The sequence below is a fragment of the Vigna radiata genome, chromosome 7 (genome assembly GCF_000741045.1).
Source record: "Vigna radiata var. radiata cultivar VC1973A chromosome 7, Vradiata_ver6, whole genome shotgun sequence".
NCBI classification, from domain to species: domain Eukaryota; kingdom Viridiplantae; phylum Streptophyta; class Magnoliopsida; order Fabales; family Fabaceae; genus Vigna; species Vigna radiata.
Window position 1 is genome coordinate 12,955,432 of NC_028357.1, and position 18,007 is coordinate 12,973,438.

The 18,007-nt window shown below is 38.7% G+C and overlaps 1 protein-coding gene across 1 annotated transcript in view; it reads left to right on the top strand.

Moving 5' to 3' along the window:
• LOC106768884 (AP-4 complex subunit mu) overlaps window positions 1–15,367 on the top strand; it is an 18,019-nt gene extending 2,652 nt beyond the window's left edge. Inside the window, exons 3-13 of the mRNA XM_014654257.2 lie at window positions 4,694–4,897; window positions 5,337–5,453; window positions 5,561–5,689; window positions 6,503–6,629; window positions 6,719–6,822; window positions 6,928–7,032; window positions 7,159–7,253; window positions 14,035–14,122; window positions 14,262–14,322; window positions 14,422–14,495; window positions 15,061–15,367. Coding sequence (XP_014509743.1) covers window positions 4,694–4,897; window positions 5,337–5,453; window positions 5,561–5,689; window positions 6,503–6,629; window positions 6,719–6,822; window positions 6,928–7,032; window positions 7,159–7,253; window positions 14,035–14,122; window positions 14,262–14,322; window positions 14,422–14,495; window positions 15,061–15,159 — 1,203 coding nt within the window. The 3' untranslated portion in view covers window positions 15,160–15,367. The remainder of the gene's footprint in view (window positions 1–4,693; window positions 4,898–5,336; window positions 5,454–5,560; window positions 5,690–6,502; window positions 6,630–6,718; window positions 6,823–6,927; window positions 7,033–7,158; window positions 7,254–14,034; window positions 14,123–14,261; window positions 14,323–14,421; window positions 14,496–15,060) is intronic.
• The last annotated feature ends 2,640 nt before the right edge of the window (window positions 15,368–18,007 follow it).

An 18,007-nucleotide genomic window follows, 5' to 3' on the forward strand; every position in this document is an offset into this window, starting at 1 on the left:
ACTTCTTTTACAAATACTTCTGCCACCGTCTTTGCTGAATAGGGGTGTTTCAACAATAAGAAATGGCTATATTTGCTTAGCCTGTCAACCACAACTAAGATAGCGTCAAAACCGTGAGACTTGGGCAGCTTAGTTATAAAATCCATACTCACCTCCTCCCATACTGCATGAGGTATGGGCAAAGGCTGCAACAAACCCTGTGGAGAGGCAGCCAAATACTTATTCTGCTGGCACACTAAACAACTAGCCATGTAGTTGGTCACCGCTCCTTCATCCCTTTCCAGTATAAAGATTGAGATAGTCTCCTGTATGTCCTATAAACACCAAAATGCCCCCCGTGCTCGTCGCATGGAACTCCNCTAGTAATTTCGGAATCCAACCCGATTTCTCTGACAAAACCAATCTTCCCTTATAATGTAGCCTACCATGCTCTAGTGTGAAANCATGATGTGATTCTGGGTCCTTTTTGAGATCTTCCATTATCTTCTTCAGCTCTGCATCCGCCTCTACCTCCGACACCAGCTCCTGGAAATCCTGCCAGTTAGGCCTGGAAATCATCGTTATCTCCTTTTTCTCCTCTCCCCTTTCCCTTCTTCGAGATAAAGCATCAGCAGCTCCATTGGATCTTCCCGCCTTATATATAATGTCGAATTCATAACCCAGCAACTTGGCCACCTAGTTCTGTTGATTTTGGGTGGTGATCCTCTGTTCGAGAAGATATTTCAAGCTCCTCTGATCCGAGTGCACCGTAAACCTCTGCCCTATCAAATAGGGTCTCCAATGTTGAATTGCTAGTACCAGTGCCATCAGTTCTTTTTCATAAATCGATTTATGGAGGGACCCTTCAGACAACACCTTACTAAAGTAAGCAATGGGTTTCCCTCCCTGCGTCAGTACCACTCCTACCCCTGCTCCTGACGCATCACATTCAACGTGAAACGCTTGTTTGAAGTCGGGAAGAGCTAATACAGGCTCGGAAGTGATAGCTGCCTTCAGCTTCTCCATGGCCGCCCTCGCTTGATCATTCCATTCAAACTTTCCCTTTTTTAACAGCTCCGTGAGTGACTTTGCTATTTTACCATAGTCCCGTATGAAACGCTTGTAATATCCAGTTAAGCCAAGAAATCCTCTCAACGCTTTTACTGTTCGGGGTTCCTCCCATTCTAGGACCGCCTTCACCTTTTCCTTGTCCATCTCCACCCCCTTCTCCGATATTTGATGGCCCAAATATTGAATTTTCTGTTTCCCAAATTCACATTTCTTTTGGTTGGCCACCCAACTTTGCCGTTCCAGCAGCTGTAACACGTTTCGCAAATGCCCCATATGGTCACTCCACGTCGCATTGTACACCAGTATATCGTCGAAGAAAACCAGCACATATTTCCGGAGTTAAGGTTGCAGCAAACTGTTCATTGCACTCTGGAAGGTAGCTGGCGCGTTAGTGAGGCCGAAAGGCATCACTAAAAATTCGAAATGTCCTTGGTGAGTGCGGAAAGCCGTTTTGGGTATGTCCCCTGCTTCCATTCTGATCTGGTGATAACCAGATTTAAGGTCAATCTTCGAAAAATATTTCGCCCCTTTAAGCTCATCAAGCAACTCTTCGATCACCGGGATCGGAAATTTNTCGGGAATGGTAGCTCTGTTCAGTGCTCGNTAGTCCACGCAAAACCTCCAGCTTCCATCCTTCTTTTTGACGAGGATCACCGGGCTCGAAAACGGACTGGTACTGGGTCGAATAATTCTCGCTTTGATCATGTCGGACACCTGTCGTTCAAGCTCTTCCTTCATAAGATGCGGGTACCGGTAAGGTCGAACATTTACCGGGTCCATCCCTTCCTTTAAAGTAATGCGGTGCTCCTTATCCCTTGGGGGAGGCAACCCTTTTAATTCCCGAAACACGCCTGAATGTTGTTCCAGAACCGCACTCAACTCTGCTACCTGCGCAGCTGTCAAGTCACCGTGCCATGCAGTGTCCCCTTCGTGCTCCACTCTTCCCATCTNCCAGACAAGCGTCCACGTTTCGGCATCAGCAATTTTGAGAAGGGCCCGAGGCTCCACCAACTTCCTGGATAAAGCAGGGTCTCCTCTCACTTCCACCCTTTTACCCGCTAGGTAATAACTCATAGTCATCTTTCCCCAGTTAATAACCACCTCTCCCAACTTAGCCAACCAAGTTATACCCAAAATAATATCAACACCTCCTAAATCGAACAAGTAAAAATCCTCCACCACCGTAGCTTCCCCCAAACTGAGCTGAATCTGCTCACACCGTCCTTGAGTCAGCTTCTTCCGTCCATCCCCCAAACTTACCAGATACAGGGTCGTCTCCTCCACCGGCAACTTCAAATCCTCGGCCAATACCTTGCTGACGAAATTATGGCTGACGCCACTATCAATTAGCACCACCACTCTTCTTCCTCCTACCCATCCTATCAATTTCATCGTTTTGGGCGGCGTCATCCCTTCCGCCAAACATGCGGACAGTTCCATGGTTTTCGCGTCGAGTTCCCCCACTTCGTCGTTCGCACTTTCCTCCTCGTCCTCCGCCAGCAGTAAGATGCGCAAACTTCTCTCCGGACAACGATGGCCAGGAGCAAACGGGCCTCCGCAACGGTAACACCGACCCTCTTCCCTCCTCTTCAAGAATTCTGGGTAAGGAAGGTTCCTCACTGTTCTTCCTCTGTTATCGCTCCCTCCTACGACATTCTCCCTTGTCGCCTGATTGGGTGCAGCTCCTTCTCTTCGTATCGACCTCGCACTCTCCGCTCCTCCGTTCTGGTTCACCGTGAGTTTTGAAGGCTCGGAACGCACTACCACCCCNATCGAACGCGTCCCTGTCTGGTTAATCCTAGACCCATTCCAATGGCCCCCCTTCGTGCGTTCCACGTCGCGGGCCACTCGCATGGCCACCATCAACTCCTGAGGGTCTTGGATTCTCACTTGTCCTTTGATGTCCTCGCGTAGACCGGCAAGAAAATAGCCCAAGACTTGTTCTTCCGACACTTCCTTGGTTTGCCCCATTAGAATCTCGAATTCCCATACGAACTCCTCCACTGTCCCTTCTTGGCGCAATGTCGCCAATCTCTCAAACACAGACCCCCTGAATCCTCCTCCAAAACGGTTGATCAACGCTTTCTTTAGACCTTCCCAAGAACGGTTCTTGGCCTTCTCTTTCCAAAATTTGAACCAGTACGCGACACTCCCCTCCATACTGACATAAGCCAATTCCACCTTTTCTTCATCGTCTTCCACCTTCTGAATATCAAAGAACCTCTCCGCCCTATTGATCCAACTCAAGGGCTCTACTCCTTCAAACGTAGGTAAGTCCACCCTTTTCCGCCACGGCTTTTGATCGTCATTCCGAACCCCACTGTTTCTGCCTCCAGTTTCCCCCACATGTCGAAGCGGATTTTCATTCACCGAACTATCGTCGGATTGCCCATCCCCACGTTTGGCGTTCGTCTCCAAGATCTTCATTATCTGTTGCAAATCCCTTCGTACCGCTACCGATTCTGCCTTCATTCCCTCCATGGTAATCTCTATCGCCTCTAACCTTTCCTCCATATCCTTCTCCATTCTTGCTAATCGTGCCCAATTTGGGATCCGGCAGATCGGACCAAATTGTTAGGTTCCTCTGTCAAGAACCTTTCTCTCACACACAATTAGGCACACAACACACGAAATCAAATGAAAAGAATGATCAATATGGTATTGAATGAACGTATACACTGTAAGTTTCAATGAGAGCATAACCTCCCCCTCAGGAACTAATAGATTCCTGTTAAAGCTATCAAAAACACTAACTAACTCTGTACACTACTGAATTAGCTATTTATACAATACTAACACCCCACATCTCTTAACTGTCCGAACAGTCTAACACCCCGCGCCTCTTAACTGTCCCAACAGTTAGACATCCCCCCTTTTATTCCTTTGTACATACACTTTCCAATTCCTAACAGAAACCTAACTTAGACAACCCCCTCTCACACAAACAAGAACTCAAACTGCCAAAAGAATGAGTTTCTGTATTGATATTGAGAACAATGAACACTGATAGCGCTAATGGAGGCCTAATCCCCCTCTTAGCTCTAACGGAGGCCTAATCCCCCTCTTCTGGCCAATGGTCCAGACTTTACAAAAAGAATACTCAATAACCCCCCTCTGACAACATAACAGAGTATTATTTTTACAATTCCTCCATCTTCTATCCTAAACTCATTACCCATTATACTCTACCATCCTATATCCTAACATAGTGCTATCAGTGTTCATTGTTCTCAATATCAATACAGAAACCCATTCTTCTGGCCAATGGTCCAGACTTTACAAAAGAATACTCAAAACCCCCCCTCTGATAACATAACAGAGTACTATTTATTAAATTCCTCCACCTTCTATCCTAAACCCATTACCCATTATACCCTACCACCCTATATCCTAACATCAACCAGTTTAGAATACCCAGTCTAAAATTTTGCTTTACATTTTAAAATTGAAAAGGTTAGAATGTTTAGATTGATATCTATTGTTGTCAATGTCATCCACTTCTGGTTTTGATAGTAATATAATGTTTAATTTACGCTAATTAACCCATTGTTTAGATCTCACAATATTGTTTGTACTTCGTGTAATTTTCTACTGTTTGGCTGGATATGCTGATTTCCTTTGTGTTATGTTTGTTCTTTGGCAGAATGTTGACGGTGTAAATTACTTTCATGTGAAAGTTGTTGGGTTATTGTTTGTTGCAACTACAAGGGTTAATGTATCACCCTCTTTAGTCTTGGAGCTTTTGCAAAGAATTGCTCGTGTTATTAAAGATTATCTTGGGATTCTCAATGAAGACTCGCTACGAAAAAACTTTGTGCTTGTGTACGAGTTACTCGATGAAGTTATTGTGAGCTTCGTCCCTAGCTCTATTTGGTTCATTATGCCTTTAAAAGGCCTTTGTTTTCTTAACTTTAATGCTTCGTTTAATTATATTATCACTTTATCCTTGCTAGCTCGCTTTTTTAAATCTAATATTCATACTTGAGGCTCATTTTATCATAGTTGATTCTTGGTAAAAATATATGCATTTTTTAACAGTTAATATCAGTAGCCACCGATAGATCTGACAGATGTGTTTACAATATTTTTCTGGTAATGTATGACAGAAGTTACAAACCTCTAAAATTTTGGGTGGATATTGTACTGTTTTTCTTTTGAAAAAATTACTGAAAGAGCTATTTGCAATTTTCTTGTAAGTTTTACTCCTGCTTAGGCCTGAGAATCATAGTTAATTAGTCATGTTTCCAAAAGTCGTACTTATGAGTGACCCATTGATGTTTTTGAAGGATTTTGGTTATGTTCAAACAACATCTACCGAGATGTTGAAAGCCTATGTTTTCAATGAGCCACTTGTAGTTGATGCTGCACGTCTATCACCTCTTGGACCTGGTTCGATTTTCACGGTATGATGTTTACTATGTTCTATATCTAGGAAGTTATTTTGTTTTTATGTTATTCTTGCTAGTACTTATTTATGATATCATTATTTCTTAATTTTTGTTGCATGCAGCAAGGGACAAAAAGAATGCCAGGGATAGCTGTCACAAAATCTGTTGTTGCTACAGAGCCTGGGGGTAGAAGGAGGGAAGAGATTTTTGTAGATATAATTGAGAAAATCAGCATCACTTTTAGCTCCAGTGTTAGTAAATATGTTAAAATATTAAACGATGAATTTCATTACATTTTTCCATTGTTACATCGTCCATCATGTATCATCAGTATAGACGCTTTGCTTATGGTTTCTGGATGCTATTGACAAAACTTAATTATGATTTCTTTCGAGCATGGATTTACTCTTGACTCTCTAGTGTCTGAAACTAATTTAATCTAAGTATTGAACCATCCATTCCAATTAAAAATTCTACTTATCAAATGCACAGGGGAAAAATTTACCTTGCCTAATGAAACATAAATAATCAATTTTGGTTGAAATTTTTTTATGCATTACAGTGAACTAGTGCTTTATGACATGTAATGTTTTTTGGTAAAGTTCATACAAGAGAACAATTGAAGTCTTGCAAAATGAAAACATTGTAGTGGATTAATGCACATACAAGAAAAAGGATTAGGGATGGAGGTTTTAAAAAGAAAGTAGAAGAAGGAGCACATTTCGAGGAGAATATGGCAGAATCTAACCTAAGACGGTTTGGCCATGTGAGAAGAAGACCAATAGAAGCCCTGTGAAAAATAGCCAATTAGATCGTGGATAGTTACATTACAACCAAAAATAACAAAGTCTGAGTTTTCTAAGAGAAAGGACCAAGAAACAAGAAATAATTGAAAAAGAAAAGACAGGACTGTATGAATTATCCTTCCAAAGATCTTACCTTCGAAAAATTAGCTAAAACTTGGTTCTCCCAACACTTACAATTCAGAATGAATTTTTGTATTCAAATGATTACCTTGTAGCATGTGTTCATCATTCTCAGTATTTTTAATGTAATTTGGCCAGGGATACATTCTGACTTCTGAGATTGATGGCACCATACAAATGAAGAGCTATCTTTCTGGCAATCCTGAAATTCGATTAGCACTTAATGATGATCTCTCCATTGGAAGAAATGTGGGAGCAGCTTACGGTAACTTCCAATCATTCAATCATTGTTTCCAGTAGTTTTTCCAAGAATTATAATTATATTATACTTATGTGGAAATGTTTCTAGAGCAGGTTATAGGAGCTCATCTGGCTCAGGAACAGTTGTATTAGATGACTGTAATTTCCATGAATCTGTTCGCCTAGATAGTTTTGATATTGATAGAACTCTATCCCTGGTGAGTACCAAAGTAGTCTTAAACTTTTTCATTCAGAATATAGAGGTATTTTATTGACTTATTTGCTTTTGAAAATTTATTTTAATGGTACACTGCCAATTTTAGATCCCACCAGATGGTGAGTTTCCAGTCATGAACTACCGTATGACACAGGAATTTAGACCTCCTTTTCGTATTAATGCTCTGATTGAAGAGGCAGGATCGCTTAAGGTGATTCCTACTTTTCAATAGTTATTCTCTAGTTTTCTCTGTCTTATGTATCTTTCTGTATGTGTGTGTATTCCTCTTTCCCTTGCAGTCACTAGCAGAATAACACTTGTGAAATTGCTATTGCAGGCAGAAGTAATTCTTAAAATAAGTGCCGAGTTTGCTTCAAGTGTATCAGCAAATACTATCAAATTGCAGATGCCACTACCGAAATATACCTCCAGGTATTATTCTAAATTTCTCAATGTCGTTTAATAAATGGGATACTGTTAGGTATCTGGGTATGAAACCTAACCAGAACAACCTCTCACACACTCACAGCAAGCAACAGAACAATGAACGAATGAATCTCTTTTATTAATGGTAATAGAATTCTGTAAACAAAGGATAGTTGGGAGCATAACCTCCCTAGCATATGGGAGCATAACCTCCTTCACGGGACTAGAGTCGTAGCCGCTTGTCAATAAACTCAATAATCAAAAGCATAACCCTAACAATAGACTCTAACTCTATTTATATTAATTATTTCCCGCCCATCTTATAGTGAATATTTTCCTAGAATATATCTTATTTAATATAAATATCTTATACTGAATATTTCCCTAGAATATATCTTTATTTACTATAAATATCTTATAGTGAATATTTTCCCTAGAATATATCTTTATTTACTATAAATATTTCCTGCTCATCTTCACCACTACCAGTTAGGATAGCAACTCTTCAACCGATCTGCTACAGCTCTTCCCCTTGCCTCCTACCGTTCGGCTTGCTTCCCTGTGCCTCCTACCGTTTGGCTTGCTTTCCCGTGTCTCTTATCGCTCGGCTTGCTTCCCCTTGCCTCTTACCGTTCGACTTGCTTCCCCCTGCCTCCTACTGTTCGACTTGCTTCCCCCTGCGTCTTATCGTTCGGCTTGCTTCCCCTTGTCTCCTACCGTTCGGCTCCCCTGTCTCCTACCGTTCGGCTCCCCCCTGCCTACTACCGTTCAGCTCCCTATCTCCTATCCTATCACCCTGTATCCTATCAGATACTATCTTTGAAAGGGATTTTTAGTTAACTGGAAACTGACATGTTGATGCATTTAGTATTTTTACTGAAGTATCCCCCTAATAGGTTTTGAACAACATTAGTTTATAGAACTCTTGAGGGGATTGTACACTGATTTTATGAAAAATATAGAGAGGGAGCTAATTGTAATGTTTAATTAATTACAAACATTTTTTTATCCCCTTGGGCCAATAGGGATGTTTTTGACCATAGGTTATACTGAAAGGAAATTTGAAAAGTAAATTGTTTAAAAAATAGTGTTTGGGATTGATGCTGAAATTTACAGTTTTTTCTTTGAGAAAACAAAGCTGTTTTCATGCCTCTATATATTTTAAGCTTATATACTTTTCAACAGTTTTCCTTCTCTTTAAATGGTTTTCCCCAAATTATCAAATAAGCTTTTTCTGTTTTAGCTTTTTTGCATACCATATTTATCACAAATTTCCTATATATGTTAGAGATATTATATTTAGTTTATATTTATCTTTTATCTTTTAGTTACTTTGTTATTATTTCTTATTTGTATTTTGGACTTAGCCCATATTTCTAATATTATAAATAGAGAACCTTATGTGTGTTTAACACAAGGGAGTTTTCACTATATTCAACTTGGTATCAGAGCAGGTTTTTTGATCCTTTTCTACTTTGTCTTTGTTGCCACCAGTGGCCGCCACCACCGGCGGCCTCCTAAAAGTTTCTTTTTTCAACCTGTGTCTTTATACTTCGATGGGCAATCTCTGGTTTCTGTCTCGCATCTGCCCGTTGCCGCTCGCCACCAGCCGCCACCTGCCGATTGTCCACTGTCATCGGCCGTTCACCACCGCCGGCACCGTCTCCGGCCACCGTTGCCGACACTGTCTTCGGCCACTGTCTCCGGCCACCGTCTACAGCCACCGTCTTTGGTCGTCGTCGTCGGCCGTCGTCTCCGCCACTTGTACCACCGATGCACCAACACCTAGTCCTACCTCTACTGCTTCCGCTATCTTCTCTATTCTGAAAGGTCTTCAAGGACAGTCAGTGGTTAACAACAAGAAATTTCAACACTAAAATTATGGGTTGAAACAATTTCACCAATCCTTTGTCAAATCTGTCAGATTTGTTTTTTGGGTGCTTTGATGAATAAGAGCTCATTATGATCTTCCACTTTCATGGTCTGTCATCGGCACACCGTCATTTCCGCCGTTCGTCGTGAGGGGGAGTATGTTTCGAGCCAGGTTTCAGGCTTTCAGACTCCAGGTTTCAGGATTTCAGACTTCAGGTTTCAGGCTATCAGACTCCACTAGTTAATGATGGCAGACCTTGTAGTTTTGTCGCTTCTAGCCACTACAGGCCCCATCAATCAGTGATGGCAGTCCCTGTATACAGGCTCCATCAGTCAGTGATGGCAGTCCATGTATACAGGCCCCATCAGTCAGTGATGGCAGTCCCTGTAGTTTTTGTCGCTTTTAGCCACTAAAGGCCCCATCAGTCAGTGATGGCAGTCCTTGTAGTTTTGATGCAAGCCCCATCCTTGCTTGATGGCAATCCAGTTCCTGGAGTNTGTCATTGTTCTCCTTTGTCAAAGTCGTCCTACTTGAAGTTTCATGGTGCTATTTGAAGTTTTGCAGTTGTCCACCACTGTCCATAAATTGCTCGTCGACATGTGATTGCACATTTGCTTGCCGCACACTCTTGAAGACAAATTACATATTTCAAATGGAGTTTATGTATTCCAAGCTTGGTCCATACAATTTGTATGCTCCATCTTGAGGGGTAGTGTTATAGATATTATATTTAGTTTATATTATCTTTTATGTTGTAATTAGAGAAGATTTATTTAGAATCTTCCTGATTAGAGCAAGTAGATATGCAATCTTTTATTTTGTTTCCTAGTTTCTCTATTTCCCTTTTTAGGAGAATTAGATTGTTACAAATAGAGGATATGAGAATGTATTTTCAATCAATTTTAAATAATAAATTTCAATATTACTTTCTACTTGGTATCAAGAGCTTCCGATCTTGGAACTTCATTCCGCTGCACAGTCGTCGCCGCCGGTGTCCGACCACCGCCGTTGTCCGACCGTCGCTGTCACCGTCGCCGGTTGGGGTCGTTGATAGGGCAGAAAGGTGCTCCCAACTCCGACGACCACAACGCTGGAAGTCGCTCCGTCAGAGGAGTCGCCACGCGTCGCCACCGTCGCCGGCGCCTGTAGCCCATGCGCCTACCTCCGGCAAGACCCATTCGTCGGCGCCACCACAGACAGGGTCGCCGGAGTGCCCTGGGTCCATTCGTAGGGTCGGTGATGACTCGTTTGGGCTGTATTTGAGGAGATCTGAGTTTTAAGTTTTGCTCCTTTTTTTCCAGCGAGACCCACTCGCCGTCACCGCCACAGAAGACTCGCCGGAGACTCCTGAGTCTGTTCCTAGGGTTTGTGACAACCCATTTGACCTTTTCTTGAGTAGATCTGGTTGTTTAAGTTCTGCTCCTTTTTTTCTTGGTGTAACCCATACACCGTCATCGTCTTGGAGACTCCCTCGTTGCGTTCTACGGGATATTTGAAGTAAAAATTATTCCTTTGAAAGCAATGGATGAATCAATGAGTAAGTCCTCTGGATCATGCACTTTTTCCATAAAAGGTAAGATTTGCCTCAATACTGTTGATCATGTGTCTCAAGGCATTTTGATTCTTGATTTGGGTGCAACTGATCATATGACACCTTTTAGTGTGTCCTTTGACTCATATGGTAAAAGAAATAAAGAACAACTTATTACAGTTGCAAATGGTCAGGGTATACCTATATGCGACACTGGGAATATAATTTTGGACTCATCTATTGTATTGAAGGATGTTTTACATGTTCCTCAATTAGCCAACAATCTTATCTCTGTGCAAAAACTCACAAAGGATTTAAATTGCTCAGTAACATTTTTTCCAGCTTATTGTGTCTTTGGATGTGTTGTTTTTGTTCACTCTCATCATCCTAACCGTGGTAAATTAGATCCCAGAGCTCTTAAATGTGTCTTTATTGGGTATCCTTCTAATAAAAANGGGTACAAATGTTNTCATCCTCAGAGTCGTCGCNTNTTTATCACCATGGATGTCACCTTTCATGAAACACAATCCTTTTATGTCAGTCCACCACTTCAGGGGGAGAAAGCACTTGAAGTGGATGAACTCTCCTTCTTGTCATTACCATGTTTGTCTTTGTAGGATGCCCAAGACCTAAGCAATGAAAGTATCATAGTCCACAGTGAGGAAGAAGAGGAAGAAGACAGATTTTTTGGCAAAAAATATGAAAGAAGAGAACAACCCACTTCAACTCTCGAGCAAGAAAAATTGTCTAATCCCGAGGTGAGGATCCCTGAAGATATCAATGAGGAGGAGGTAAGTATTACTGAGGATTTACCCATTGCATTGAGAAAGGGAAGAAGATCATGTGCTAAATATCCTTTTTCTCAGTATGTTTGCACTAACAATATCTCTGATAAGCACAAAAGTTTTATTGCTACCATTGATGCCACAGAAATTCCTACCTCAATCCAAGAGGCCATGAAACTTGAACATTGGAATCAAGCCATGAAAGAAGAGATGAATGCATTAGAAAGAAATTCAACTTGGGAGATTGTTGATAAGCCAAGAGACAAGAAGACAGTGGGGTGTAGATGGATATTCACAGTGAAACATAAGGCAGATGGGACAATAGAAAGATATAAAGCTAGATTGGTGGCAAAAGGATATACCCAAACATATGGGATTGACTATGAGGAGACATTTACCCCAGTGGCAAAGATGAATACAGTTCGAGTTATTCTCGCTTTGGCTGCCCATTTTGGATGGGACTTACATCAACTGGATGTGAAGAATGCTTTTCTTCATGGAAATCTAGATGAGGAAGTGTACATGGAGATTCCCCCAGGTTTTGAAGTGAAAAATGAAAGAAACAAGGTATGCCTCCTGAAGAAAGCATTGTATGGTCTTAAGCAATCCCCTAGAGCATGGTTTGGAAGATTTACAAAAGCAATGGTTTCCTTGGGATACAGACAAAGCCAAGGAGATCATACTCTATTCATAAAGCACTCTTCTACAGGTAAACTCACTCTATTACTTGTCTATGTGGATGATATGATTATTGCAGGAGATGATGAAACAGAAAAATTGGCATTAAAAGATAAATTGGCAACTCAATTTGAAATGAAAGACCTAGGAAAACTCAAATATTTTCTTGGAATAGAGGTTGCCTACTCCAAGAAAGGAATTTTCATCTCCCAAAGGAAATATGTAATTGATCTCCTCAAAGAAACAGGAAAGGTAGGATGTAGAACTTCAACAGTTCCTATAGAACAGAATCACAAAATGGGATATGAAGACCAGACATTGCTTATGCAGTTAGTGTTGTGAGCCAATTTATGCATGATCCAAGAGAGAGACACATGCAAGCAGTTGACAAAATTCTTCAATACTTGAAATCAAGTCCAGGAAAGGGGCTATTATTCAAAAGGGAAGACATATTGACTATGAAGATATATACTGATGCTGACTATGCAGGTTCTATTACTGACAGAAAATCTACTTCTGGGTATTGTGTGTTTCTTGGAGATAGTCTGGTAACATGGAGAAGCAAAAAGCAAGATAGAGTTTCTCGTTCTAGTGTAGAAGCTGAATTTCGAGCTCTTGCTCAAGGAATGTGTGAAGGACTCTGGATGAAAATCATTTTGGATGATCTTAAAGTCAAAGTGGAGAACCCGATACAACTACACTGTGACAATAAGTCTGCCATGAGCATAGCCCATAATCCAGTATAGCATGATAGAACCAAGCACATTGAGATTGACAAACATTTCATCAAAGATAATCTTGACAAAGGCTTTGTGATTACAACTCATGTTCCTACAGAACTTCAAATAGCAGATATTTTTACAAAAGGGCTTCCTCCGGGTAGATTTCAAGATCTTGTAGGCAAGTTGGGAATGATTGATATCCATTTACCAACTTGAGGGGGAGTGTTGTAATTAGAGAAGATTTATTTAGAATCTTCCTAATTAGAGCAAGTAGATATGCAATCTTTTATTTTGTTTCCTAGTTTCTCTATTTCCCTTTTTATATGAATTAGATTGTTACAAATAGAGGATATGAGAATGTATTTTCAATCAATTCTAAATAATAAATTTCAATATTATTTTCTACTTTTTATCTTTTAGTTAGTTTGTTATTATTTCTTATTTGTATTTTGGGCTTAGCCCATATTTCTTCTATTATAAATAGAGAACCCTATGTATGTTTAACACAAGGGAGTTTTCACTATATTCAACTATATAAAACTACTTTTTTGTTGTTGAATCCAAACGGAATTAATTACCTTAAAATTGTTTTCGAATAAATTTACCCAAACAAAAATTGTTTCTGATTATAATTTATTATTGAAATAATCTTAATTGCCAATTTTGGTGTTTGACTAGAATCTAGAGTTATAACAGATCATTTGTGACTGGTTGCTTATGATCATTGGCATGCTCGCTAGGTTATATGTAATATTCTTGCTCCTTTATCTAAGCTAAGTTAAATTTCAGCACAAGGTAGGGTGCTGGGCCTTGTACACATTTCAGAACCGTAGGGTCTTAAGTGTGTTGGACCATGTTACATATAGAACCATTCATGTATTTTGAGTCTCTGATCCAACAATTCAGGACGTATATGTGTGAAATCTGAACACAAGTTGTTGGAAAAAGTAGTTCAAGGGACCATTATGTCCATATTAGATTTGGATTGAAGGCTTTTTGATTGTGTCAAGGACCATTCCCTGCTAATAGGTGAAGACTTTGCATTACATACGGTAGAAGTTAACAAAGCAGTTAATAAAGGTCCATGAATGTCATCAAGTATTATGGGGTGCTATTATTTATCTTGCTAATTTTACTGTGTGGATAAACGATGGTCGACACTGTAGTTGCTGATGTAAGTTAAATGGAATTGTCGCAGAGTTAGTTTTGAGCTGGAACCTGGAGCTGTTGGACAAACAACTGATTTTAAGGAAGCAAACAAGAGGCTCGAGTGGAGTTTAAAAAAGGTCATATTTCTTGTCATTTCTCTAACCTATTTTTTGCGTGTTTCATTGTCTGTAATTCTTCAAAGAAAGCTTTTTATTGGATGATTTGGATCATTAAGTTTTTCTGAAGAATTAGTCACTTATAAGTGCTACGTAACAGATTGTCGGGGGATCTGAGCATACTCTGCGGGCAAAGCTAACCTTTGCTCAGGAATCTCACGGTATTTACCCTTATACTTGATGCATGCTCAAAATGGATAGTTTGATTTTTTGGTTGGGTGATTAATATGTCATAATTATGCAAATATATTTGTTGACAGTTAATGTAACGAAAGAATCTGGACCTGTTAGCGCGACATTTACTATACCAATGTATAATGCATCACGGCTTCAGGTAAAGTGACCATGTGAACTTGCTTATTCTTTCTAGTTTTTATTTGAGCAAAAGCTTCCTCTTTATCAGACATTATGTAGATTGATTTGATGGTGTTCATTCTGAGATCTCTCTAAAACTGTGATTATTGAACATACTTAGATACGTTTGTACAGCCGTTTCCTATTTTGTCACGTTGCCCTGTTTGTACAGCCGTGTCCATTACTCAGCTAACCCTGAACATGGTACTAAGTTCCGTTTTTGATAATTATAAAATATTAACATCAAGGTTAAATATCATATCTGTATATGGCATACTAGCTTTACCACCCTACTTTTGAGCAACATCCAGTGTTGGAAAAACACAATGTTTTGGGCTAGCTAACTTAGGAATTCTGCTAATATTAACTTTTATTTTATTTATATTGACTGAGAAATCAAATTTACTACCCAAAAACGTTTGCTAAAAAGTAGAACATGGAAATACTTTGCCCTCTATGTGCGTTGAGAATAGCATAACCTATAGAATAAAAAAAATGAGTTTAATTTGGATGTGCTAAGTACTTCATAATTTTTCTAAATGCAGGTAAAGTATTTGCAGATAGCAAAGAAATCTGCTACGCATGAGCCATACCGGTGGGTTAGGTATGTTACCCAGGCAAATTCATACGTCGCTCGTATATGATGCCTTCAAAAACATTGTTCCCCAACCCACTTTAGTTTTTTCATTTTCCTCTCCCTCGTGCTCATTATACATATGCTTTGTTTTGTTTACTTTATTCTTTATTTGTAAATTAGATCTAAGTCGAATATAGATGACGTTAGTTGTTTGTCTTGTCATTCATTACTCAAATTCAACCTGATCATACAAGCTGGATGAATTACTGTCAAAACTTCTTTATCTTCCTATTTTCCCATCACATTCAGCATCACTTTATCCATTTTAAATGAGTGTGTTTAGTCCATCAACTTAAATGCAAAATTAGAATTAGTCTGTTTCAGTTTAATGCATTTGGTCTCCAAATTTTAAAACTACTAAATGGATGTAGTCTTTTAATCTTATGGTGTTATATATTTTTTTTTACATGTTAAATGATATAAATAACTTAAATGTTATCTAATCCATAAAAAAAATTCAAGATTAAAAAAATTATATTTATTTATTTTTAAAATTTAATAATTAGATTATATCTTTGAAATAGAGACAAATGTATTTAATCCTTTTAAATTTATAAAAATACCACCTTATTCATTATTCATGTAGACACAAGGTCAAAGAGGTTGTTTTGACATGCTTTATGCATGTAACTTAACAGTTCAAAAGTATTTTTTTTTACTTTAAAATAGTTTTTAAACCTAAAGCTACATAAAGAGGAGAACGTTTAAATAAAATTCTTTACGGGTATGTATCGGACAAAAAATAATATACTCTTTCTAAAAACGAAACAAACCCTTATAAGGTAAATCACGCATATTTTCCAGTTTGAGATGTTATTTATCTTTATTCTCTTTTCTACTTTTTCTTTTTCATCTAAACAATGCATATTTTCACTCGGTTTTATATATATTATTCCTCCACTTTTATATTACTCAATTTCACATTTTTTTTATAATAAAATCATAGATAATGACTTTCTCCAAATTGTGCTGGTTGAGTAATAATGTTTTTATGATATATAATTAATGGTGTAAAATTTCAAGTACACACCAAACACAATTATGGCAAGAGCTTAAAAATTGATTATGAAGACGGGAAACATTTCCTTTTCCATACATTTTGACTATATAAAGTATAATTCATTATGTCATTAATTTGATAAAAATATAAATTATATTAAGCGAGACACGGTTAATTATAGTCTACCGTAATTCATTATGCATTCCTTTAGAATCCAAGATTCTCTTCTTTCAAATCAATTAGGTAGATTTATCACTTTTCCACCCATTTCTCTTATCTTTTTATTCTTTTTCATTTATTTCAAAAACCTAACTTTTCATCTCAATTACTATACTTTATTTTCTCTTTTACTTCCCTACTCTCTATCACTTCATTCAACAACACACATACTTTCACTGTAATGTTTTTATGCATTCTCAATACATATGATTAAAAATTTATATTTTATAAGTTCCATTAAAAAATTATAAAAATAATTTAATAATTTTTCTGATTTTAAATAATAAAGTTTGTATTTAATGGTAACAAAAATTGTCGCGTACATAAGATTTTTCTTCTTCTTGAAGTTACAATAACTACTTTGAAAACGTTAAAGAAAAAGGCAAATTAATGATGTCAAACATTTGTTTTTAATTATTTTGACCTAGTCTCTCTATGTGTGAATTATGCTTCTGATCTAATTATGAGATCTTAGACAATATTAGTAATCCATATTTATTTAAGACGAATATAAAGGATGAAGATAAAAAGATGATATATTTTACCCATTATATTCTCATATAAAGATTTATTATATTAAAGGTTTTCTTAATAATGTGAAGGGAAGAAAACATGAGCTATCAACAATCTAACCAGCTTATCGACCACTATTGATGAACTTGTTACGGTTAAATATGTAAAACAAAAATTTTCATCAAAATAAAAAACATACATATCCACCTTATCTTTACACTACTAAATAAAAACTTATATAAAATATTATGAGTGACAAAATATTTGGTGAAAAAAAAACATAAATTATTTTCCTTCTTTCATTACTACGAGTTCCTAACTTATTAATTAAATAACACTTGTTTTGTGTGTGTGTCTGTGTGCGCGTGTACGCGTGCGTGTGTGCGTGTGCCTGTGCGTGTGTAGGCATGTGCATGTGCATGTGCGTGTGCGTTTGTGTATGTGTGTGTGGGTGTGTGGGTGTGGGTGTGTGGGTGTGGGTGTGTGTGTGAGTATGTGTCAGTGTTTACGTGTGTGGGTGTGGGTGTGTGTTTGTGCGTGTGCATGTATTTGTGTGTGTGCGTGTGCGTGTGCGTGTGCATATGCGTGTGCGTGTGCGTGTGTGAGTGTGTGTATGTGTTTGTTTGTGTGTGTGTGCATGTGTGTGTGTCTGTGTTTGTGTGTGTGTATGCGTGTGCGTGTGCGTATGTATGTTGGTATGTGTGTGCGTGTGTTTGTTTGTCTCTATTTTGTGGAGATGAACTAGCTCAGACGGCCTTCACCATTGGAAGGAAGCTAGAGGATAAGTTGGAAGAAGCACACGGGAGAGGTGACTTTCGGTAGAGTGTTTGTGCTGAAAAGTTCAACACCAAAGCAAAAACTCATATATTCCAAAAGTCCTATCATAATCTGATACATTCATATTTATAAGGCAAATCCTATGCTACGAACGGTGGAGATGGCAGCTGAAGAGATGCGGATCTTCCCACGTGGCAATGGCGAGGGATGTATGTCATTCTTATGGATGAAGCAATGTAGATGCATGGAGATGCAAATACATTTCTACAAATCACGTATCAGATGCCGTGATGGTGTGAAACATGTGAACTCTTTATGGGGCAGTTCCATATTTGATAAATTCACC